A 26,430-nucleotide genomic window follows, 5' to 3' on the forward strand; every position below is an offset into this window, starting at 1 on the left:
CAGACCCTTGTAGAAAGGCTTCAAATAATCATTTCAGCAATAAAATCTTCTAGCAATATTTTCTGTATGACAAAACAAGCCATGTGTACCCATGGACAGCAGAATACTTAATTCCTGAAAGAATGCTCTGGGTCTAATCTTTCTGTACCAGCAAAGGTCTGCAATGCTGCTTCCCATGACATACTGAAAACAGATTATCAGTCTTCAAATGTGTAAATTTGCACATCCATTTTTTTACATTAGTAAAGCAGTCACAGGAACTTTTACAAATGTATATGATGATGCAAAACAAGTGAAATGAACTTACATGTCTGTCTTTATCTACAAGGGGGAAACGTAACATGGTATTTTTAGAAAAATCTAATGTTCTTACCAAGAAAAAGTATTCTAATGATTTTAAGAGTCTCATCTGCTATGCATTAGACAACAGGAAGTGCTGCATGAATGTAAAGCTCCCCAGAACACTCTCGAGGCTGTGACAGACACTGGCATGTCCCTTGTTGGACATAACCCAATCTGTTGTCTGAGAATCCAGCTAATGAACTCCCATGAATTTATTTTTTCTAACCAGCGGAATCTAGTTAGCATCCAGGCTTGAATGCCAAGGTCATTAGGCACACTCCTGAAGCTGGGAAAGAGGGTTTGACTGCCTGCCTGACCTGCTTGCTCTCACTGCACAGGCAATTCAAACCCACTTTTCCCCCAAACAGGTTTTTTAAATGTGTCCAAGACACATTTAAACCCCTCAGCAAACTGGCAGATATGAGCAACAGGCACACAGTGAAACATAACAGCATTACTGAGCATCTGTAAACATGCCATTAATTTTACATGGAAGGAAGATGCTCAGGAGAGCACTGGCTAAAGGAAAACAGAGCTTCCCAAAGACAGAGCTCTTCTGCTCTCTTGCCTTTGCAGTGGCTGCCCTTAGAGAGGAGAATGCTTCTTTATGTTGAGAAAAGCAGGATTCTCCATGAAGCATTAAACTCCCCTGGCACAGAGATGTTCCTCTAACAAAGTTAATAAAAATGGCTGAAAACAGCAAATCACTCAGCTCCTGTCTCTTTATAGATTTCTGTTCCCAATCATTCTCCTCTGGGGGCTGTGGAGACCTGCCAGCTAATTGTGTGGACAGGATGGCTCTAGGCTTGTCTCTGATCAGAGGATGATGTTATTATTTCTTCATAATTGTTTACTGTATAAAATCAACATCGTTCTCTCCAGAGGAAGATTGCTCAGAGTTGCTCATGAGAGCGTTTCAGCTCAGTTGTGGGCCTGCTGTCGTCTTGACAACATACTCATGTCAAGGTTAATGTCACATCAAGGCACTGTAAGTACCTCCTTCCCTTGCAGTTATTCTTTCAGCTGTAAGGGTAGTAATGCAATTTAAAGTTTTCCATTCTTGGCTGACCTTTAGGAGTATTGATTGCAATTACACAAAGAGAAATTGCAAGAGAGAAATTTCTCTGAGTATTGTGGGAGTAACTGTAGTTTTGGGGAAAACCCCTGGATTTTGGGTTGTGTTCAGAAAGCACAGCCCTGGAAGCAATCACCTCTACATCTTGTCCTGGCTGAGAGAGGGACTCTGCCCATGACCCCTCCTGTGCCACCTGAGTTTCATATGGGACCCTTCTCATTGCAACCCCATCTGTACAAGTGAGCTAATGCTTTTTATTGAGTTCATGGGGATTTCATAATTCAGTGGTCATGAAGAACAGAACTGCAAGGCTTTCTGAGCTACTGCTATGTGCAAAACTTCCCTAAATCTTGGAAAACAGAGTCCCAATGCAGAACTGTGAGACCACACTGAAAGAAAAGATACAGCTCTTCTTCTTTTACTACAAAGTAAATAATTTAAGAATATTCTTGCTCACTGTCTTGGAACCATCCTTTATGTGTCCCTGGGCAGAGCCTGAGGCAGAAGATTTGCATGTCAACAGCTATTTTGTTAACTGGTTCAGAAATACCAAGGGCGGCAAAGCACCTGCCTGTGCTGGTGCCCTGGGCAAGACACTTTTCCCTGTGTTATTCTAATACCAGTCAGGCTTATGTAACTGATTAAATAATAAAAATACATCTCTGCTGCTTGAAGTACATGCATGATCTTACAGGCACACCCCCCATGCTGCTTAAGCTGTGACTTGGGCTCGGTCAGATTTATTCCTGCACAGTCTCTGTCCTCCCCAGGGCCACTGCCAGCCACTGAGTTCCCAACATCCAACAGAGCCCAAACGCTATATTCTTCTTGAAAAATATGTGGATGCTTTAATTGTCTCCCTGGGTTTCTATGACAACCACAGCAACATAAACAGCCTTGCTGGCAGCCACAGGAGACTGAAATCTCTGCTCTCTTCCCTCCCCTCCCCAGAACTTCACAATGTAGAACATATCATAACCAAATAAATGCAATTAACAATGGAGGTGGTATCCAGTACACCTGGCTGGCATTGGGGAAATGCCTTGGAAATAAAATTACAGTATTTTATAGTAACAGTCAAAGCATTGCCCACTACAGCTATCAAAGTACCTTGGGACCAACAGTGAAAAACAGTGCAAAGCTATAAATACATAAACAGAAGTTTTCTATGTCTGTCTGCATGGCTGCAGAGAGCTTTAAAAATACATGACAAGGCCTTCTCTGTTAGTGCTTCTGAGCACCTCTCACCTTGGTGGTAGGTTGCACATCAGGAATAGATAAGCCCCTGAGTAAATGTCAGGACAGTTGGGGTTCAGATGGCTGCAGCTCCCAGCTTTCCAGCACGAAAATCATAAACAAGACGTGATCACAGCAGCAGCAAAATGCTCTGCATGGCACTGTCAGCCCGAGTCCAGGAGAAGCTGCTTCTCTAACTCCTCCATCAACATCATGAGAGCTGCTGTTTCTGCTAATGCTCAGACATCTGAGGTCCAACAAGTCCCAAACAAATAGCTGAGAAACAAATTTCTTCTCTCCTGAGCAAAATTAATGGCAAAATAGATTTTCCATGTGCCAAGGGTAACCCTGGAGGCTTTAAGCCATTTAAACTCATTCATCTAACACCGGATGCATGAAGCCATCAGGACACACAGGAGTTACAAAAGAGGCTGCTGATAATTACAGCTATCAGCTGTCCACAGCCCACAAAATCATCTCTCCAATTATTATATTACTTTCTGATCACCATAATGCCATGTATATTTTTTAAGTAATAGCCCCTGTGTGTCTAGCTTGTGACAAAGCAACTTTGTGAAAGAAAGGGCTGCAATTTCCTTCCCCAGTGCTGTAGTTTGTCTCAGGCATTGTTCTCCCTGTGCTGCCAGGGAGATACAGATGCCTCTGGCTGCTCTGAGACTCAGTTGGAGATGGAACTGTGCTGTTTTCCCTGCAGCAATCTTCCCTTGGCAGGGAAACCCTATGGCTTTGTGGGACTGATTTTGCTGTAAAGCAGACTCAGGATTTGAGCAAATGGAGCAGGGGGGTGGTATGAGAATGTGATCCCCAAAACTCTATGGCGATTCCCCATGGCCAGCAAGCAGAAATACACCTGTCTGTGAAGAGAAGGAGCAGAAGGAAAAGACGGCAAAATGCTTCCCTCCTCCACAGGGCTTGGAAGGCACAGAAGACACCACCTGACATTGCACAGCTTGAAGGATCAGCTTTTTGAAAACTAAGGCAAGACAGAAATTAATGAAATAAACACTAGAAATGGTGAGGAATATTAAAAAAAAAGAAATGTTGATATTTTATTGGCTTTCCATCTTTAGGCAGGACTTTCATAGTGGTGACTACCAGTATAACATATATATAATTGTTTCATTTCCTTTTGAAGGATTTTAAGCAGGGTCCTCATGGTATGGAATTCTGGCACATGGAAAGACTGTATTTTGCAATATGAAAAGGAAATATTTATTCTCCCCTAATTTGCTCCAACAGGCAGTAAAGCAAAGAGTCTACATGAGACTGAATCATGAATATGAAATAGTTGCTTATGCCCACATTTACTGTGCTAAAAAATAGCACTGGCTAATGAAATAAAGTTTAGTTTTATCTATCAACTACTCATAACAATTTTTTGTTTGCATGTATGTCTTTCTGCCTTCTAGTGTGATTCTGCTAATTACAGACAGGCTACTGAAAACTACAGCACATAGGAAATGAATGTTGACTTGGAATATAAAGAGACATCATCTACCTTACAAATATGAGAATCCACATGCTGCAGATCACATCAGGGTATCAGCAATATGCAAGGTATATTCCATAATGTGACATTGAAGTTAGTCACAGAACAAGCAGGTCAGATGAAATTTTGTAGTTTTCACAGTTATTTATTAACAGTAATAACCCCAATTTTTAATGCTTTTAAATTACGATTACAAAAAATATAAGCTTCTCTTTTCTGCACTTGGAATTAATTACTAGGCCTAATGGTACTGAAATCAAAATGAGGGCAATTTTAGAGTAATTTTAAATTAATGATTCTACAATAAGTAGACTTTTTTTTCATACTTTTTCACCTCTGTCCAATATGACTCAGTGCCTTTGAGACAGTTTGGCTTAAATTCTGAGGAATATGTATGAAAGTTAATAAAAAAGAAGAGGCCCAAATCACACACAAACCTTTGCCTATTCCCTAAGTATGTTCATGGTGTGTGGGTGGCTGAGATGAATTCTGTCGAGGTGGTTTTCTCAGAAGTAATTACATAATTCCCTTGTGCCCCTGAACCATTCTAAACCCCAATCCAAGCCCTGCTCATTACTTAAGTATTTATAAAGCCTCTACAAGACAATGTTCCACCTCACAAAGCTTTCCTTAGGAATAGTCAGTACTTCAGAAAACCTGAAGGTTGCTGTGACTTCACAGGAAGTTTTGTGCTGCATAAAAAAGAGGTGTGATGTATTTTGCACACGTTTTTACACTCAAGTGCAACATATGGCATGACACCCCTTTCAGGCACAGAACCACAGAAATCTGTGGCCAAACCCCATGCTTTTGACAATTTTAACTTTTCAGATTTTGCTAATTTTATTTATTTAGCTGAGCTAATTGTTTCTTTGGTAGGCCAATATTAAAAGTGTGGTTTAATTAATGCAGTTTAAAAGAAAATTCATTCAGAGGGCTTTAAGTATATAATTAGGGAATGTGCCACTTCAAATGAATGAAAAACATTAAGGAAAGGTAATTTTCCTCACTTCTAGAGTATTTTTGCCATGCTTCCTAAGTGACAGACTACACCAAAAGGGCTGCACACATCAGGGTCAATTTAATTTATTGTTAGGAAGTAATAACCTATTTTTGACAATGCCAAGTTATTTTCTTCTTCCTGAACATCTTAAGAATTTAACACTTTCTGTAAAAAAAAATGGTTCTCAATAGCATAAAATACACTCTCTGTAGAGCACAAGGCTAAAAAATCCTGACAAGTGACATACCTGCCCCAAGCTGCCTTCATTGTAGAGTGTTTATCAACAGGAATGCATGAGGACTCAACAACACTTGATTTATTCAATTTGTAGCAGAGACCACAGTCTGGATCTAACATACATCCATTGCAGTAACTGAAAGAGAAAAACATAAATACTTAAGCAATACATCATTCATTTGTGGGTGTCAAAACCAACAGCATCTCCCAATAAGTCTTGGAATGCACATAGCTAAGTTGTCAGGGTTGGAGACAAGACCAATAAGTTTCTCCAAAAAGTATCACATATTGCTTTCTACCTCTTCTGTAACACATTTTGGTAGTCCATCTGCATCTACCCTGTGATATCTGATCAGGTTGTAGGAGAATTCATTCATAGAATAAATTTAAATTGAAAAATGACAGATTGGAGTTGAAGAAAAAGGATCATCATAGAATCATGGAATGGTTTGAGATGGAAGGGACCTTACAGATCATCAAGTTCCAATGTCCACTGCCATGGGCTGGGACATCTTTTACTAGATCAGGTTGCTCAGAGCCTGATCCAACCCGGCCTTAAACAGTTCTTTGGATGAGTCATCCAAAAGTTCTCTGCGCAACTGCTTCAGTGACTTACCACCCTCACAATAAAAGGATTTCTTCCTAATGTCTATCTAAACACTCTATTTCAGTTTGAAGTCATTCCCCCTTGTCCTGTCAGACATCATACCTAATAACCAAACTGGAATTTGGGCATCCATGGATCTGAGTCAGTCAGAGATCACAATACCACGTGTCTGTCTCTGTGTGCAAACTCAACACCTGAATTTCCACAACATTTGATGGAAGGAGTCATTATGTCAGTGGAGACAATTCATATACAGGTATCCAGTGCCCAAAAATATCCCATCTACCTGCCACTGCAGAGTGTGCAGGGCTCTTGCAGGTTATCCCCATGCATCACACTTGCCAGCTCTGTAGAGATGTCTCTGATTTCATTGGGAGTCTCAATAAGCAGGAGATGCTAACGTTCAGGCAAAGTTTCCCCAATGCCATTCTGTTAGTTGCTCAAGGGTTGAGACAGCAAAACTGTTCTCTAGATACCCCTGGCTGCACTGACCACATCCCCACTTGACTCTTCTGGCAGCCTAGGCACCAAAACCCCCACAGACACTTCACCGAGGAGCCAGTCCAAAATCTCTCTCTAAAATGGGACTGATGGGGATGTAGGTATGTGAGCTACATAAAATCTGACTGATGGGGATGTAGGTATGTGAGCTACAATGGCATTCAAAGCTCCCCATGCAGCGCAAGTTACCTGAAAGCTGCAGGCACAAAGCCCTGCAAACACTCATTGCTCCTGTGATTAAACTACATAGAAGGCATGGAAGGCATTTTAGATTCAGACACACATTTGCACCAGTAAAGCCCCTGAATATCCAAAGGATAACTTTAGCCAGTAAAAATTAGAAAAAATTAGGTACTGTAAAACATAGAGTGACCCTGGAAACTTGAAAATAAAATTCAACTTTGAAATGCAACATCTGTAAACATATAATTAAGGTGACCAAAGTAGCTTTAACATACATTCCTGGAACAACAAAATCAAGGAAATATTTTCTGAGTGTGTATCTTTTCTTTAACACAAGAGGGAATTTGTGAATTAAGGAATATCTTGCTTAAACTACTTAAGCATTATGAGAAACAGTAGAAATAACTGTATAACAAAGTGTCAAGAAACTAAAACAGCAAAGCAGATTAAATGGATATAAAAAGTCTGAAAGTATATGCTTAAAATCTAGTTATTCAAACTCCTTGTATTATAATGTTTCTAAAAGAATTATAAGGTCAACTCACATGGCAGATGGCAAAAAAAGGGCTGTGTTAAGAAAATTTTCTTATTTCTCCCAATTTTCAGAAAAGTGTGCTCTTAGTAAATTATTAAATTACTGCTGAATTTCTACGTTATCTACATTTAGAATATAAATCTATTTTAAACACACTTTCCTCTGCTTAACTGATTGGTCAAATTCCAGTCTAAACAGTTTGAGGTTTTTTAATTAGGAAAGCTGCATTAAATCTGCTCTTAATTGAGATAAAGACTGCAGAAAATATTTTTGCATTGGAGATGAAACAAAACTTTCAGATAAAAGTCAATTTTATCTAACTGTAGTAAACATTTCTTCTCTTGCAAAGATAAATGAGAAAATTGTAATTCTGCAATTAGGAATTTTCAAAGGAAAGGCCAATACTACTATTACAGTAGTGAGATTTAGTTGCATTTTGTTACATTGATATTTGTACATCAATGAGCAGTAATCAAAAGAGTTTACAGGAACAGGAGACTGCAAGTGAATTAAAACATTTTTATAAATCACAAATGTATTCAAGTATGCAATAATAATCCAAAAAATTTATAAAATTACAATATTTTCTTATATTGAAAAGAATCTCATGATATCAAACAGGATTCTAACATATGATTTTCAAACTATAGAACATTTTCCACTGAAATGATGTTATCAAAGTGCCTGCAAGCAACATGAATTTCTAACAAGACACAGTGATTAGTGTCATCTTTATGGTGTTACCAGCAGAGGACAGGGACTGGAGACCTCCTGGTTCCCTCAGGTTCTGCACAAGAATCAATGCAGAGATGAACAGCAGAGCTGAATTTGCACTGTCTGTTCCATCCTGCAGGGTAACTCCACACAACCTCATGTAGTGCTGGTAGCAGTCAACTAGTCAAGTGGGAAACACAAGATATCTTATTTATTCCTACTCCCATCCAGAAAAAAAAATTGAGAGATTTGAGTATTGATTCCAGTGTCTGTCTACATGGCTGCTGGTTCAGCTGATCCTCTGGCTTTATTGGATATTGTAGAATAATTCAGGTTGAAAAGGACCTTTAACACCATCAAATCCAACAGGTCTTCCTGCTGGCATTCAACAAAATAAAGGCTGCTGGATTTCATGTTTTGCCAAATGTCAGAGGTTATACAGAGCTACTCCTAACAATTTAACTAACTTAAAATTATTCTTTTCCATGTTTTTTTCTAAAGTTTGTCTTTCAGATTGAACAGTTAAATAACAGCTCTTTATAAACCCTTTATGTTTGGGCTAGGATTTCCTGTCATCCTATACAGTGAGTTCACACAATCATACTCTGACTTCTGATTTTAGAGACGAGATTCATTTATGCCAAAGGAAATACAAGAAATCTAACACACAAGATTTAAAGCCACTTCAAATCTAACTCCCAGCAGACTAAGAGCAGGCAGTTGCTATTCAGAACATTTAGCATTCTTCTGTGCCCTGTCTTATCACTGATATAAAATTTTATGTTGTCTTTGATGAGGGACATGGATGGCCATTGGTTTTTCCAAGATGAAGACCAGTGTTTTTTCCCTCCAAAACCCCAGCATATACACATTAAAATTGTTTCATAACACAATACAGAAACCTCTATCAGTTACTAACTCTAATGATAACAGAATATGCTGCATGAAATAAGCAAGGAAGATTTTTTTTTCAAAGAAGCAGTTAAAAAACAAAGACACCATGTGCTGAGGCTGTTCACTCTAGAAATAAAATATATTGTAGTTTCAGGTTTATGCTCTTCTTCCCTCTAGCCTCATTATTATCTGCTAAACTATTTAAACAATTTGAAATTGAGCACATATTCTGATATACATGCTCATATTGATATAAATAATATAGGATATAGAATATATCAGGAAGAGAAATGCACAATTTAATACTTATTATGAGATGATTATGAGATGAATACTTATATATGAGATGAAACTATCTCTACAGAGCTCATTCCTGTTCTCAGAAGCACCTTATCAGTCCTATCAATATATATATATATAAATATATGTCAGAGGATGAATCTTAAAAAATATTAGTAATTCTTCAAATCCACACCAGTTATGGCCTTGAAGGCTCTATATGAGAGTACTCTTGGATGTCTAAGTAGGAAAGGCAATTTGCATCCAATCATAAACAGGAAATATGCTTCCTCTAGTTATCCTAAGATATTTCTATTTGTGCTAAGTTTATGAGCTAATGCTCGCAAACAAGTTCATCTGTGAAAAGCCAGTTCAAAATTCCCAGGTAGGCTGGTGGTCTGTAAGACTGACAATTCAAGATTGAAATACCTGGGAGAGATGATTTGATTTTGATGAAACCAGGCAGCAGTACAGCAGAAAGGTTTTACAGGGAGCCTGTTTCCCTCCCTGCTTGCCAGCTGGGCTCCTAGGCAACCCAGACAAGGCAAGTGTCTGGACTTCAGATGCTGCAGCCCATGAGGCAGAATAACAATAACCAGGCTCCAGAAGTCCAAAAATGCCCAGCTTCTCTGCAGATCAGTGCCATGAACCCAACAGAACAAAGCAGCCTGACCTCTCAGTTTATGGGGAGCTGCCATGGAATGGGATTTCTGCTCAAACATCACAGCATGTTTGCTGAGGAGCTGATAGACTGTCAGAAGAGTAGATATCCCCATGTTACTGTGATATTTTCTGAAAAATCCGTTCACCAGGATTTCTTCTCCTGGGAAGATGAGCAGCCTCAGCTTCTCCACGTTTTGCTGCTCTGGAATGTGATCTGGAGATTGTTTATCCAAACATGTGAATTGTTTTTACTTAATGACCAATCACCAGCAGCTGTGTTGGACTCTGAGGAGTCAGTCATGAGCTTTCTTTATCATTCTTGTTAAGCCTCCTGATATATCTTTTCTCTTTCTTTAGCATAGTTCTGGTATAGCATTTTTAAGATAATATAATATCATAAAATAATAAATCAGCCTTCTGAGAACATGGAATTGAATTCTCATCTCTCACCTCATCCTGGGGCCCTCACAAACACCACATCCTCAACCCTGTGATTCCTTCCTGATTCTGCCAACACACTCAACACATGCCGCCTTCATCCAACCACACAGCAATAACTGATATCTAGAAAGACTGACAGCACCAATTTTGAGGTTCTCTGATAGCAATTTCTTGCCAGCCTGAGCAGCAGCAACTTTCAGAATGCTCTGCTCTGGATCAGCCTGCCCAATTAACTGCTCCTGGGGTTAGAGGTTGATCACAAAGGCCACAATGCCATCCTCTCTCACAGAGATCTTACACTGTGTGGATGAATTACTAATTGACTAGCTGTGTACATTTTTCTTGATAGCAAAATTACTGTTTTCTTTCTTCCTAACAGTGTGGTTTACCAGGCTCTAATGCAGTCTCTGAAAATACTGAATAAAATCTCTGACCTGACAAAGTGGCCCTCCAGATGCTGATGAAAGGTTCCTAACTACTTTTACCTCCCTGCTTGAAATACTCCATACTTATGTTTGTTTCATCATTACATCTTGCACTTTAAAGTTGCAAAATGACCTTGTAAGTAATGACTCTCCTACAATTCTCAGAAATCTTGTAATTTGAGCTGCAAGTTTTACCTTGCCACTTATTGTTGAGTGATTTACCACAAAAAGACCTTTGCCCAGTGCCTTTGCTCTGCAAGTACCATTTCTCTTTTTCTCACACTATTTTGACTGTTTCAAGCTGAACCTCAATTAAAAAATTTTCATCAATTTTCATTTTTTGCCGCATTTTAAACAACTTTCAACATTGCTCTCTATTCTCTGTTATCCAATTACAAAATGTAATTGTATGTTCCTGTATGGTCCTATTGTCCAGCTACAGCAATGCAAACTGAGCCTGATAATGCACTCTGGACTGTGTAGCTGTACAGAATGTAGCACCTGATTTCATTATATTCTACTGCATGAGTAGCAGAACAGCCACTCAGAGTATCAAAACATCCCCAAATACTGACTTTTTTTGTGGGCAGACTCTTTCCACTTCTTTCAGATCTATCATTCACACTGAGTATATGCTGCAGAATCAGCCTGAGTATGTGAAGAAGAATTTTTATGGGAAAATCTGATTGAACTGCTAAATGCAAGTTGGACCTGATGATCCTTATGGGTCCCTACCAACCTGAGATATTACATGCAGGATATTTTGCTCACGTCCTGTCTTGTTCACAGAGTAAATGCCTCTGTTGTGCAATTTTTAACCCACTGCTTCTGCTCTGTATGATGCAAATATTCATATTCCTGAAGATGAGAACTGCAGGAACAATATAAACTGACTCAGTCAGGAAAGGCTCAATGTAGTGACAGGAGGTCTTGCAGCACCTGCTGAGGATTAGCACACCCCACCCAGAGAGAATACAGGCTGCAAAGCATTGCAGGCTGGAAGGAATGTCACTTTGACTGTGCTGCTTTCTCCTATTTCCCGCTTGCTGTCTGGCACCCTGGAAGCATGACCCTAGGCCAGGTGGATCCTTCCTCCTGCTCTCAGTTTACTCTTTGCTCCCAAGGCTGGCTATGCACAGTCTCTGCCTGCTTTAGCATGCAGTACAGTTCCTTTTCATCTCCCTACAGAACAATAACAAGATGGAATCAAGCTTTCCCTGCTTCTGTTCTTGTATTCTGTCTACAAGATTCAAGACAATGTTTCTTCCTCCCGCTTGGAGCAAAAGGAAATGGCCAAGGCAGCTGAGCTGAGCATCACTACTGAGGCCAGGCCTGCCCAGCTGCACAAACCAAGGACATGGGCAACTCATGAACCCAAACAGCCAAAGCCTTGAGTTCAACAAAAAAAAAATCCAGCCAAGGACTTTTGGACAAATACTGCAGTGGACTTATCAGCTCTGTTGACACGTTAGGATTTTGATACTTTCGGCCAGATGTACAACTAAGGATCTCAGGGATTTTTTGACAAATGGCTGACTTCATTTTTATACATAAACTCATCTCAGGTACCAGGCCCATGTTTAAAAACTTCCTGATGCTTGCACCTGAGGCCTTGTGCTGTTTGCAAAGGCATGAAATCAAGCCTTTCTTTATACTTCTCATGGTTCCTTGCTTCCAGAAGTTAAGCACTAAATTCAGGTTACAATAACTCAACAAGAATATAGGGGATGCTTTAAGCAGTTAAAATGTGTGCTAACTGCAGATATCACTTCCAGCTGTTGTATCTGGGACATAGGAAACAAAATAATTAACAAAGAATTAGAAAAATCTGGTTGGACTTCAAGAGCCCTTTCCTGCTATTATAAGAGACCAAGCAACAGAAGTGTATTTGCTAAGTTCTATCAACATTCTGTGAGGTAACACATGCATCTGTTTAGTTGTGTCCATAACAAAAAGCTACAATTTATAATCACAGCACTTGGATGCTAATTGCAGTTCTGTAGTTTACCACACAGATACTCTAACAGATGTAAATCACAGTTATATTCAAAGTATGACCAACCCTTTCTCATTTTCAAATCAGGCTCCTGCTCCATCTATTCCACTGAGATAATTCTTAGGTGTCCTCCCTAAAGCTCCAGACCAGCCCTGAATCTTTACCCTTCCTGATATGCCAACCACCTATAATACACTAGCTTTCTTCAAACATTGCTTAAACCTTCTTCACAAAGGCTCCCATTCCTCAACTACGCAACATAATTTATACAAACTCACAGAAATTGTTCTCAGCCTCTTGGTGTTTGCTGTTTGTGTTTAGGTGTGGTGAGGATGTGAAGGTTCATCTATTCTCCTCACCTATCACAGTCCCGTGAGGATGATGACTCTACAAACCCTGCCTAGTCCTTAGGGCTGTCCCCCTACTGCTACAAGCACCAGACTCTGCTGAAATGCTCCCATCACAAGAGAAGTGTCCTGATCTATCTGCTTATAGGTATCAATTGCTTATTGTCTTCGATGATCTTTTTTTCTGAATTTATATAGCCTCCAACTACAGAGCTTCTAGATTTATTTTTGAGCAACACAGACAATAAAGAACAGAAACAACTGACTTACACATGCCTTCATTTTGGACAGAGGGGCTGTCTCTGTAGAATAATTTGTTTTCAAAACTATTTTTCCAAAGAGACCCTCCAGGTAGATACTATATTTTCAGCTTCCAGGCATATCAGATAGAAGCCCTGTTCAAACTTGATTAAAATCATTCTTGTGTGACTAAAACCTGCAGACCTTGTAAAGTGTAACACCATCACTTTGGAAGATTTAAAAATACCATTCCCTAAGCATTGGTTTGGGTTTTGTTAAACAGCAGAGTCTTAGAAGTACTAGCAGAGATGTGAAGTGTTAAAAGGCTACTAAATGAATAACAACTTGTTTCCTCACTAATGCAGAGTTTGAGTCAAAGCATGTGGAAAACTTACCAATGGCTACAGGAACTGCATTGCACTCAGACATTATAGTTCAGGTAAGTTTCTTTTCAGATCTTTGTGTTTAAATTGATGAGAGAAGATTTTTTTCACTCACTTTAAAGATGCCTACATGAATTGACATATTCCTTCCTATCCTTTATAATTTAAAATTAAATTACAAGTTTTGATTGATAGGACCAACATGCCAGCACAGGGAAAATCATTACCAAGCAATATATCGCTATATTATTTACTTAATAAATTTCAAGACCATGTTGAGGTCATTTCACAGTTCTGCAACATAAACTATTAGAATTTTAACTATGGTTCATAAGAGCTGGCAAAAGCATTCTCAGACATGTTTATCTCTTTTTATATTCATAATTTTCTGACCTCAATGGCCAAAACACATAACTGTATTTATTACTGCAATTCTCAGTTATCATAAAACCAGTAGCTCAGGCACTTTGACAGTAGAAAGAGAAAATGAGAATCATATTTTAACAAATACTGGTTCCATGATACAGTGACATTATGAAAAACAGAATTGTCTAGTTTGTTGATACATCAGATTGTCAATGAGTTCTCAGTAAAATAAAGTACAATACCTAATACACCTACTATATGCATCCTAAGGCTATTAAATACAATAAAAGTAGCTTCAATTACTAGGTTAGCTGAGTTTTTCAGGACTGATCACAATTACATACTTCTGCTACATTCATAAAGAAAATATACATTTCTGTCCATTAGCTATCTTATTAAATGGCCATGCTGAAGTACTAAATATTGTTGCCTTCCTCTCAGTGGTGTGCATTTGTACAAAGGATCATGAACCACATGAGGGTGACTAATTCAAAACTGAACAACAGAGTCCTTGTGTGCCCAGCACAGCTGGCACTGCCTGTGTTATTTTAATCAGTCTGAAGACAATCTGTTCAGGAAGGATTCCGAGAAACTTTGTGTGCTCAGGTATCATTTCCCTAACATATGAAGGCTGACCTAAGCTTAACACAATATTTCCCATTTTCATACAGTAACTGACAGGAAAAATACTGCTTAGGCAGAACAGGTTTGCATTATGTCTTCTAGAGCAAACCAAGTTTCAAGAAGTGCAGACAAAGACATGAATAGAGATAAACCGAGCAAGAATACAGGGCAGCAGGACCACAGTCATCTTACAGAAATGGCTCAATGTCCCAAACAACCACATCATTGATTCTTTAAAGATTGGGAAAAGGTGGGAGGGTAGCTAATACACATGCCCTAACCTAAATCTCCTTCCAGAATCAGGCAAGTAAAAATGGGAATGTTTATAGAGTTTTGGTAGTCAGAATAATTGTAGGAATGGATAGTTCATCTTTTCACTTCTAAGGTGACAAATTTTGGAATGGTGTTGTGTTGTATCCTTAAATTCACCTTTCAGATTTCTGTGGCCTTGATGATAAGTACAATCACACCTGCTGAGGAGATTAAGATCAAATAAAACAGGTGGTCACACTGCAAATATCTACACAACCTTATACAGGTGAGTGTGAAAATGAAATTTCATTAATGGATGGTGCAGAGAGGAGCATTCACCCTGCCTCTCCTTAGTGAGATAAACACCCACTTCCAGCTGAAAGGAGGCAAAACAAATCACAGTGTTTGGAGTGCCCTGCTGAATTTGAGGTATTTCCATTATTCAATTTTTTTTTTTACAGATAAATGAATTATCTTTGGGCTGTTCAACTACAATATTGTACATCTCCAGACCAAATGAAAATATTTTATTTATTTTATGCACAGCATATCTTACTGGTTTGTTTTCTGCAACCACGTACAGGTGCCTTGAAACTCCATTTGCATGGCACAGCTCTCTGAGAACACAGTACTCAGCCCTATGTGCTTTTTTGAGTTAGGACAAGGACTGTGCTCTTTATCTGCTAGTCTTTCTATCTTCTTTGGTATTCTAGCAGCAGGAATTAGTCTGTGCAGAGGAATATGGATCTGAAGGAACAACAAGCAAACAGACTGTTTGTAGTAGCTCTAAGGGTTCCTTAATGGACACCCACACTTTAACACAATGGATTTGCTAACATAAAAAGCATTTTTACTTTGTGCAGTACCAGTGAAGCTTCTGCCAGCAAAATAAATTCTACTGATGTTTTCATAATTTATAAATACCTTTTGACACAGACAAACACAAATTATTTTTAGGAAACAGCCTCACACTCTGAAATGCCCAAGCTGCAACCAGGTTTGAACTTAAAGTTTACCTCAGCTCAGAGATGCACTGTGTTCCCATAAGAGAAAGATAACTACAAGCTGCAGGCAGATACTTAAAGCAGGTACAGGGAGATGGCATTTTGAGTTCATCTTCTGAAGCCCTGCTGCCTTTTGCTTCTCCCAAACTTTCTGAGACCTCTTGAAGACTTGCAAGACACAATGCTAAGCAATTTGAGACACCAGTAGTTTTACTAGAATGAGCTAAAATATGGGTTAAGGAGCAAGGGACCACTGCCATTCATTTACTTCCCTTTACTTTGATTGGCTATTCTGTTTGTACCTGTCTCTACAGCAACACTTGCTGCCCTACACTGTGGGTATCTGTACAGTAAAGCCATTACTCTTCAAGTAGCAAAGAAAATATGCAGGATTGATGTTATACAGAGTAGACTTTTACTTCCAAAGCCTCAGGTTTGGGAATCTTTTTTATTCAACTTTATAAGTGCCATGGGGAATACCTCCAAGGCCAAAAAGGAGAGAGAGGTGAGTCACAAAGCTCAGCCTTCAGCTTTTGTCTGGTCTGCAGTCCCCATCTCCTCTTCCTTCCAAGACCATGAATGTTATGCTGAAGTTCTTCTAACCCAAGTGGAATGCCAGAAACACCATCTACTTTCTTGTGACAAAACCAATATTTAATATTTCATTTCACTTACTGACACTGTGCATACACAGTCACTTTTCCAAGTCAAATATATGCTTGTATGTCATATCCTTCAGAAATAATTAATACTAATATTCATAATGCTGAAGAAATTCTTCCTTTGGCTCCATCTGGATCATAGTTTGGTGATATTTTGGTGCATAAAAATTCATACAGTTTTAGGTATACAAGTGTGAAAGTTATTAATAGGCATATCAATCCCTCCTTTTTTTATATAAACCTTTTAAATACCGAGTGCTGTAGTCTAATTCTGTGCTTTGTGGGTAAATGCATCCATTTATTATTTTCAGCTCTGGCTTTTGTGTCTCTCTACTAAAGTATGGCATAAGATTAAAATAGAAGCACCTAAAGCTTTCCCATATGTTGCTCATTATTTCCTCCTCCATTCACTTTGATCTTTAAACAAAGAGAGCTCCTTCTATTTCAAAATACTCTCAAATGAACATATTTAAATTATTCTATTGCTCTTTTTCCAGAACCTTTGAATTTTTATCTTATCTGCTTTTCCCCACTTCACATCAGAAACAGAAATCACGACAGATTACAAGTATTCCAATAATTCATGAAGTAACATGCCTTTATAAGAACTGTCTGCTTTAATTTTTCATGCTTTTGCCCAGAAGTGCACACATTGAAAGCCATGAAAATTTTCTTCCTGACTGGCTGTGGTTAACTCAAACATGAAAATGCTGTTGAAGATTTTTTCACTTTTTTAAGTAGGACTTGCCGTATTTCCTGTACATAAATTTTACATGGTTTCAGGTTACATTTCCCGTCTAGCTTTATTAAATAACAAATTATGAGTTCTACAAAGGGTGCATCTCCTCTCTCCAGACATCTTTTCCAAACAGTTAACTGAAGCACTAGGCAAATCCTTCTCCCATTTTTCTTTTAATGTAATCTGATTGCAAAAGGAGAGCTTCTTCCCCCCTCACCTTTTTTAACCAGACTACTCGGCATTTTGTAGACAGGCCCATCTCAAAAATTGCAAATTATAGCTGACTCTGCAGTAGAAAACAACTTTTAATACAGGAATCATTATATCTGATAGTATCCTGTGTTGTGGTTATTTGTAATTATTTACACTTAATGAGGACCTTCCATCCCCTCCCAAGTTTTCTATAAATCTTTCTATAAATCTTTTCTATAAATCTCAGAATCTTTCATCTAAGACATTGCTCTGGCATATGAAAAGCCAAGAACTGTATTTCTAGCCAATAGTGCTACAAAACCAGAAGTGTACCTCTCATTTCTTGATATTTATTTCCACTACAAAAAGACAGATTTTGGACATAATTAAGAATTTCTTCAGCCATTGACCTAGTCTTCTCTGAATAGGGAATTTTCTAGTCTGTCAGCTAAATGAACATAAGAGCACTCACACGTGAATAAACCACACAAAATACAGAAAATTACACATTCTTAGACCCTCCGAAGTAATGTTATTTGAAGCTATGACTGCATATGGAAAATAGGTCAAAGCCAGCACATTTATTATAATTGTTTATTGGTATGCAATTATCTGAACATTACTTCTTCCTGCTCAGGAAAACAACAGGCAAGGAACCCATCTTCTTGAAGAGCTTACAGCTGCTATACATGACAAGCAGATGAATAACAGCAAGCATTTTTATAAATTCCTTATAAAATATATCTGACGCAGGTGTGATATATTAGAAGAGGTATATATGGAATTTGCCACTTAACCATCTTACTTAGTCTAAGAAATTCCCAAGGAATACTCAAAGAATTTAATCAAAAAGTCTCTTTTTCTCTACAGAGGGAATTTAGGATTTTAAATTTAGCTGTCTAGTTTAGTTCCTTGTACCAGGCTTTGTGAATAATTGTCTGTTACTCACACTAGGTTGTAAAAATTAATTTGAAACGATCTTCAAGAAGATTGGATGAATGACCATGAAATCTCACCTGTATTTTGTGCAGGTAGAGTTTTGATGTGAAGGATCTGTTGGATTAAGTGTGATTCTTGGCGAGACCTGAGCTGATAGCAAAAATCCCGAAGCTAGGATAATGAGTGCTACAGCAGTACCTAAAAAAACAGATAAAGAACAATGTGACACTTTTCTCCAGAGCACACAAAATAATTGTCTATTGAATGAACTCTGCTTGGGAAAGCAAGGCACCCCATCACTATGCAAACAGCATTCCCTAAGGAGCTGTGATGAGAACCTAAGAAAAATACCCTTTGCTACATCCACATCCTAAATTAGGTTAGATATTAAACTCAAGTGCACCAGCTTTCATGTCCAGATACTAAATTAGTAGGTTGAGACTCCTTTAATCTGTGGAATTGATGACTGCTTGAGTGAACAGGTATTATTATTTTTGGTGTTGAAAATAGTATTGTAAAGGTAAAATTTATTAGTGGCTTTGAAATGACCATACTTTTCTTCACTCCTACACCCAGACTTGCAGGCTTTTCTGTAAAACAGAAAGTAGCATCAGCTTTTTCATTGACTCTACTTCCCTTTGTGAAACTAGAGAAATTTGACTTTTCATAAGAACACAATCAAAAAGTGCAACATATCTTGTTTCAAAGAGCACACATAACATCTGCTGGGAAAAAGTCCCCTTCCATCTTTTTGCTTCCATTTCCCCCAGCAAACACCTTGTGCACAAGCTGGACAAAATGGCAAGAGGAAGATGACAAAAAAGGTTCACGTTTTGTGCAACAGGCCATTACTGGAATATAACTCATATTATCTGCCACACACACAATATACTGTATCATTTTAATGAAAATTGATAAACCTCACTACGCATGATACTACTGCCTCAAACTCACACTTATAAAACTTCACCTCTTGCTACTCAATGACACATTGAGATCTGTGTTGCATAAAGGTTTCCTAGCTGGCAAACATACCAGAAGTATGTGAAAAAAGTATGTGAAAAACACACCCAAGTATGTGAAAACCTTTCTCAGAGATAAAAATAGTATCTGAACATTTATAACATTTATATAATAATGTTATCTGTGGATATGACTGTGCAAGCAGCCACAGCCGACAGGCAGGAATGGCTGGACCACACATTGACCTGAACTGAGGCAACTAAGAACTTAAACTGTATGTGCAGAAAGCACCTTCCCACCATGAGATATTCCATTCTTGGCTCTCTTCTAGCTATGGCTGGTAGGTGCACTAATAATCCCAGTTTTCAGGGCAGGCTGGATATTGCACTAGATGTCTTGTATTTTCAAAATGCCATAAACCAGACAGCAAATATATTAAGAAAGGGTCTATAATCTTACTTATATTTGTTCTAAATATGCTCTGTGTTGTAAGTCAACCAAATACACTAACACTCACTTCCAGAATCTTTGTAAGTATCTTGTTTCTTTAGAAAAGTACTGAATATGTAAACTTGGCAAAGGAAGTTTAATATGTTTTCATTCTGTAGATGTTCTTCTATGATGAACAAAATCAAACAATCACAAAACATCATTAGCTCAAGGTGGGAAAAAGAAAATATCCTGAAGATATTTTAGACCCCCTCTGTTACAAAAAGAGATACAAATTGTACAATGCTCAAGTACCTTTCAAATTGACAATTTCTGAAGGGAAGGAAGAAAACACAAATAAAATGAATAATATACTTGTCAGAGTTCCTGCATGCTTTTCAACTAACAGCTTTGAATAAAGACATTAACTAAAGAAAAAAGCAGAAGAAAAATAAAGAAATTGTACAGACAAGATAAAGAAAGATATAAAATGGACAGGAAACTGAGACATATTAGTAATTGTAGTAAAGAGAACTAAAGCAGCGGGGGGTTTTTTTCAGAAATTTAGTATAATTTTTCATAATGTGATCTGGAAAGTTCCATTTTTTAAAAGTTTCTAATATTTTGAGAATGATAAAGACATAATGAAATCTAAAACATCTCTGCCAAAAGTTTTCAGAAAACAGGAAAAGTTGCATAAGATTACAAAATTAAATTACAGTATATTGGCTTTTAATCAAAACATTAATGTTACTCTCTGATAATACTTGTAGGTTTTTATCTAATAAACATCTAATCAATAAGGTTTTATTATATAAAAAAAAAAAGCCCCACATCCTTGCAGCAGCAGGCAAAAGCAGTAGTTTTGTCTTCATTTTATGCAGTGGGAGACTGGGGCATACCTGTCCTCCCCAAAGACCAGAGAAGCTGCCAGTAATAACTCAGTGTAAATTGTAATGTCCTTAGAAACGCAAACCAAAGTAGAGCTGTAAGATATGTTTACCCCATGAGAAAACTCAACATGGAAAACAAATCCATCAGTAGATTTAGTAATTATCGTTCTATTACACAGCCCTCTTGCTAAGGAAAACATATATCCACCACTACCTAAATCAAATGTTGCATGACAAAATTCTAACTAGTACAGAGGGATGATGTATGATTTCATGGCTGTCATAATTTGTATTACCCTTAAGGAAGGACTGTAGGATAAAACCACAGCAAGCATTAGAGCTTGGCTCAAGTGATGCTGCAGACAGGCAGCCAGCAGCCAGCCACAGAAAAAGACCATTTTTACTAAACAACTACTTTGTGTCCAAACAGCATTAACAAATAACTCTTTAAATGCATTATGCTCCATTGTTAATTCTGTGTCTTATTGCTATATCCTCTTCTGATCCATGACTAACATGCTTTGTAAGAGACACTTATATCTACATTTCAGATATACAACCTTTGAACATGTTAAGCAGAGCCAAAAAGCAAAGAGCTCTGATAATATGAAAAGTCCATGTTGGTTATCACAGCTATACAGCTGGGTCCAGATAAGCAATAAACTCTTCGGGGTGGCTGGCCAGACTTATAAGATTAGTGGGGCCAAATAAAAAAACAATCAATCAATCCTCCGTTTCAATAGGCATTAAAGGAGAGGCAGCACCCAAGAATCAGAAACGTCAGTGCAAGGCCTGGAGAGATGCACACCACAGAAAGACAGGACAACAGACTGCCTGGAGGCACAGAAGGAAGAAGGACATATAAGGGAGATGTAACTGATGTGGAACAGACTAAAAGTAGCAATTTGAGATTTTTTTTCATATCTTTAAAATGTGAGAAACATGCTTTGAGTAACTGTGTACTAAAGAACTCACGTCACTGTGTTGCTGCTGCTCTGCCTATATAAAAACATTCAAATACTGAAGTGTAGATTAACTCAGCTGAGAGCTGGGAATTGCACACCCAGTGACATGGCAGCTGGTGTCCCTCTCTGCTGTGGTGCACTAACTAGAAATTTGGATTCTTGACAGCAACAGCAGAACAAAATATGAAGAAAATATGAAGACATGAAACCTTTACAGCTAAGCACTTGTGAACACTATTTCAAGAGGAGCAGGAACAGTTTCTCTTTACAAAACCCTGTTCTTGGAAACATCTGAACCTTCCAGACCTTCAGCCAGAGGCAAGTTTGGTCACAGATCAGTTCAGAAAAAACGAGCACAGAAGGCAGGAACAAGCAGGGAATTACCATCCTAACATGACACACTGAACACAGGAAGGCTGCTTGCTCTGCCTTTCTCTGCTTTCAAGAAAAGCCTATGTGATGAGTTATGGTGTTTGAATATTTGGACAAAATGTACAAAATCACTATTCTGTCTTTGTGTATCTCACACTGGAGGTGAAATAAAATCACATTAATGTATGTAAGGTATTTACTGTACTGTCTCTGAGGTAACTATGCAGAGAACTGCATTACTCTCTACAAAGTGCTGCAATGGCTATGCAATATGCTTTCTCTGGTACACCTTCATCAGATGGTTCTGAATTCCAGTTAATAAGCCCAAAATTATAAATGACATTTAAAAACTAACCAGCTGTGATATTCCAGGCATTTGATTCCTTAAACTGGAAAAAAGGCTAAATGAAAACATTGTAAAACATGGCTTCAAGGAGAAAGTCATCTGAAAAAAATAACTGGCTGTCACTTTTAAATTAGCCTCTAGCTGTGGTATTTTACTAATAGGCTTGAAAACATGTAAGATTTCAGAGAGAAGATGGCATCAACATTGTAATTTTAAAGTTGACTACTTTGAAAAAAACTGCACTTGAAATTTTATTTTCCTTTAATTAACAATTATGAGGAAAATATAATACATGAATGAAACACTCACCTGTTAAGCTACCAAGTGTGAGTTTCCGGCGACCCATTCTTTCAACAAGCCAGACTCCCACAAGAGTAAAAATAAAGTTTATAAATGCTGTGAGTGCAGCCAGCCAGATTGCAAGCCTGTCATCTTCCACTCCTGACATCTGCAAAATGGTAGCACTGTAGTACCTGTGAAGGGAGGGAGAAACAAATAAGAACACTGTTTATTTCAATTTGGCTCATGGTATACTTTCTGATTCAATTTGAAAAAGATGATAACAAATATCAAGTATGACCTCTTGCATAATGCAGTTAAAGACTGACATACAATCACCCTGGGAAATCAGGCATAACCAAGGCATAACTTGCACCTGACTAAAGTTTTGACTGGAGGACATCAAGAGATGAACTGCCATTCTCTTGGCTGTTTATATTTTCAACAGTCAATCACATTCTGCTAGAAGTGGGGTTTGCATTTTTAATTTAGATTAATCTGCCTTTCATATTCATCCATTGCTTTATGCTCTTTTTGGGATTTTAGCAGTCTGTATATTGTCTAGGGAAAGACAGCTCAAAATCAAATAGATTTTCAGTCCTCTTAAAGGTCATACAGAACTAATCTATGGTATCCAACATGTTGCAAGTGACACTCACATCCTCTTGGTTTTAGGTTTTGCAGTCTTATTTCAGTGCCACTGAGATGCACAAAACCCTCCCCATGCCTTACTTTTGCCTTAACCAAAAAATGATTGCTTTGAAATGCCTTAGCACCACTCTGCAGGGATGTGAATCGGCATCCAACAGGAGCATTTGACAGAATGTTCTACTTCTTTCTAAACAGAATCAATTGTTCCACACAAACAATAACTCATAAAAAATTGAACTGAGCAAAATGAAAAGGGAGGAGAGTGGAAGCCTTCTACCATTTTTCACAGCAATCAAATGAACACAGACTTTGTGCCCATGTTCTCAAGGAGAGCTAAATAAATGCCCAAGGAAACACGAGTACTTTTGTTGATGCTGTAGAAGAACTTTTCAGCTTCTATTAATTTATGCTGACTGAAATACTGAATACTCAAGCCCTCAAACACCTTGCAGTCAACAGGCTATCACACAGGAATAGCCATAAAGAATGTCAAAGTTTCTTTTTTCCTCTCTGGTCAATATGTAGCTTGCTTTATGTCCCCTTGTTGTCTAACACCCAGATATGCTAGCCTCAGGAGTACCAGCAGTTCCCATTCCTCTATTCCAAGCACATTCTGCTTTTTACTTCAGATCAACAGCCCGTGATGGGGCAACATGCTGAGATGCCATTTAGGACACTGCCACCCATGACTGACCATGACTATGGTGGGTGTTAGCCCTCACCCACAAGGCACTGAGATTCTCCCAGCCCTTTCCTCAGCTCCTCCTCCCCAGTGCAGCCATGGAGGCAATGCCCACACAACCAGCTGGTGGAGCAGCACCACAGGGCCTCCAGAGTGAACCTGCTGGCACGGGGGACCCAGCAGCTACAGGTGGCTTTGAGCCAGGCTGGGTCAATGCCCAGCCCTTAGAGACTGCAGTGACTCACCCAGGCTCAGCCCCTGTCACAGAGCCCAGCCAGGCTGTGCTTCCCAGGGAGGGAAGATTCATGAAGGAGAGACATCAAAACATTAACGTGACCTCGTGTCCTAAGGCACCCTAAATTAAATTGCTAACTGCTTGTCAAACCTTACATAGTACTGCACTGATTCAGCCACCAAAATGACTCAGTCTCTGATTTCCCAATACACATTTCTTTTTCTGCATAAGGGTAGGGAAATAATAAACGTCAAGGGTTGGCCTGCTGACACCTACTATGAAACTCCCATTTACTTCCACCAGACAAGGTTTCAGGAAGCCAAATTTAACTCCACATATCTAAATCTTCTTAAAATCCAATTCTACTGGGAAGTCAGAAATTGCCAGTTGTCAGCAGCAATGTATAATGTACTGTCTATACAGTCAAAAAAAGCAAAGAATAAGAAATCACATAAAAGCATGCAGATGTTTACTGCCTAATCCCTACAAGCATGCACCTTTTGCCCCCATCATTCCTTCTGGTTACTTATTGCACTCACAGGTTATATATTTTCAAATAGAAGCCTGCTGTTTATCATAAGTAAAGAGCATATTTCATTTCTGTGGAAAACAAACCACGGAACTTTAGAATCTGCAAATCCAAATGCCAAGCCACCAAAGCTTGGGTGTTGAGCAGTGATGTTCATAGTTCTTACAGCATAGCAACTTAACTTCCAAAATTTAAAAGGGCACTTACCTAGACTATAACAACTACTAAATATATTTAGTATGTTCATCTGTTTTAGTGTGCTTATTTTTTATACAAGTCTGTGCAGCCTGTATATTAATGTAATAAAACATCAGTCTTTTCAAGTTCTTCCTGACAAGGGAAAAAACCTACATGGCAGGAAAAGGTTAAATTGTGGTATTATACAAACACAGCTAGTACTGCAAGTCCTGCAGGGAGTACAGCTTCAGTGACAAAGCTGTGCAATCCTAGCTTATTCTCTAAAATGTAAAGAAAATTTAAAACACATGTGAATACTTGGAGTTTTTACACAAATACTGTATCTTAGAAAGCAAATAAACACATGCAAATACAAAGCCACACAAAATAATTGAGTTGGATACATACAGAAAGATTTTTAATATAGTTGATTTCTGAGGATGTCAAAATTATTAAGAAATTCAGCATTACGAATTGTAATATCAAAAGCTGCAGTACATTGAAGAAAAATAAACCCGAAAACACTTCCATATTCAAGCCTCCTCAGACTATTCCTTTGATTCTATATTGAAAATGAAAAGTTTTGAAGGAAATGAAGCACCCAAAACCACTTTCCCTCCCTTTTTCTTTTAATGAGTCAGGGTTTTTTGAAGGCAGCAATGTTGAATGTTTAAGGAAAAGGATAAATTCCTCCCTTCAAGCAGATCTTACAGACAGCTCTGGATGCATCAGGGTTCCCAGCTTAGCATCTTCAGCAGCAGAGAAGCTGCCACCATGCCAGGCTTTGCAGCTCCCAGGGAAAATCAATGTTTGCCCATAATGTGCCATCACTGCTCTGAGCGTCCCCATCTTCCACAAGATGCTGCTCCAGCCCACCTGTCAGACTAAATCCACTCCAACAAAGTTTCTGCCTCAGGATTTCAGCCTTTTTGGACAGAATTTATAACTCTCATAAAAGGAATGAATAAAATCTAAGGCTCTCTTTACAGAAACCTGAGGAGCTCTTCAAGAGAAAGGCTGCCACATCATCTCTACGTCTGTAATGGATTTTTCAGAATCAGTACCTGGGAGGCAACCTGGGGAGCTGCCACTATACACTTAAACTAAATTAAACCTTCAAATCCCCTGTTTGGCAGTAACAATGTACTCAGTTATAAATGCCTTCAGCACAGACTGAAATGGCACAGTGAATGCCACTTATTACAATCAGTATATTATGGTAATACAAACACTCAGAATTTAGTACTGCTTGACAGATAACTACATACATCCAATAGGTTTTCTGATTCAGCATGTGTTATTCATGTACAAAGTACGTGAAAATGATTTTTAAATTACCATATAATTTAAAAATTATGGTATTTATATCTTAATTTTGGTAACTAAGAAAACACAGGATTTTTTTTTTAGTGTCCAAACAGACTAAACTCTATGGCTATTAAGCAAAATAGGTGTACCAGTGTTTGACAGGGATTAAAAACCTTTAGAGGATTAAGATCACCAAGATACACAAAGAAATT

At 38.4% G+C, this 26,430-nt stretch overlaps 1 protein-coding gene across 1 annotated transcript in view; it reads right to left on the minus strand.

The window, feature by feature from the left end:
* The window catches only part of SLC2A13 (solute carrier family 2 member 13), a 146,384-nt gene that overhangs the window by 24,429 nt on the left and 95,525 nt on the right, over positions 1 to 26,430 (minus strand). Inside the window, exons 5-7 of the mRNA XM_064702818.1 lie at positions 22,667 to 22,830; positions 18,467 to 18,587; positions 5,414 to 5,539 (exon numbers count right to left, since the gene is read on the minus strand). Coding sequence (XP_064558888.1) covers positions 5,414 to 5,539; positions 18,467 to 18,587; positions 22,667 to 22,830 — 411 coding nt within the window. The remainder of the gene's footprint in view (positions 1 to 5,413; positions 5,540 to 18,466; positions 18,588 to 22,666; positions 22,831 to 26,430) is intronic.

This window comes from Zonotrichia leucophrys, chromosome 1A (genome assembly GCF_028769735.1).
Source record: "Zonotrichia leucophrys gambelii isolate GWCS_2022_RI chromosome 1A, RI_Zleu_2.0, whole genome shotgun sequence".
In the NCBI taxonomy this organism is placed as follows: domain Eukaryota; kingdom Metazoa; phylum Chordata; class Aves; order Passeriformes; family Passerellidae; genus Zonotrichia; species Zonotrichia leucophrys.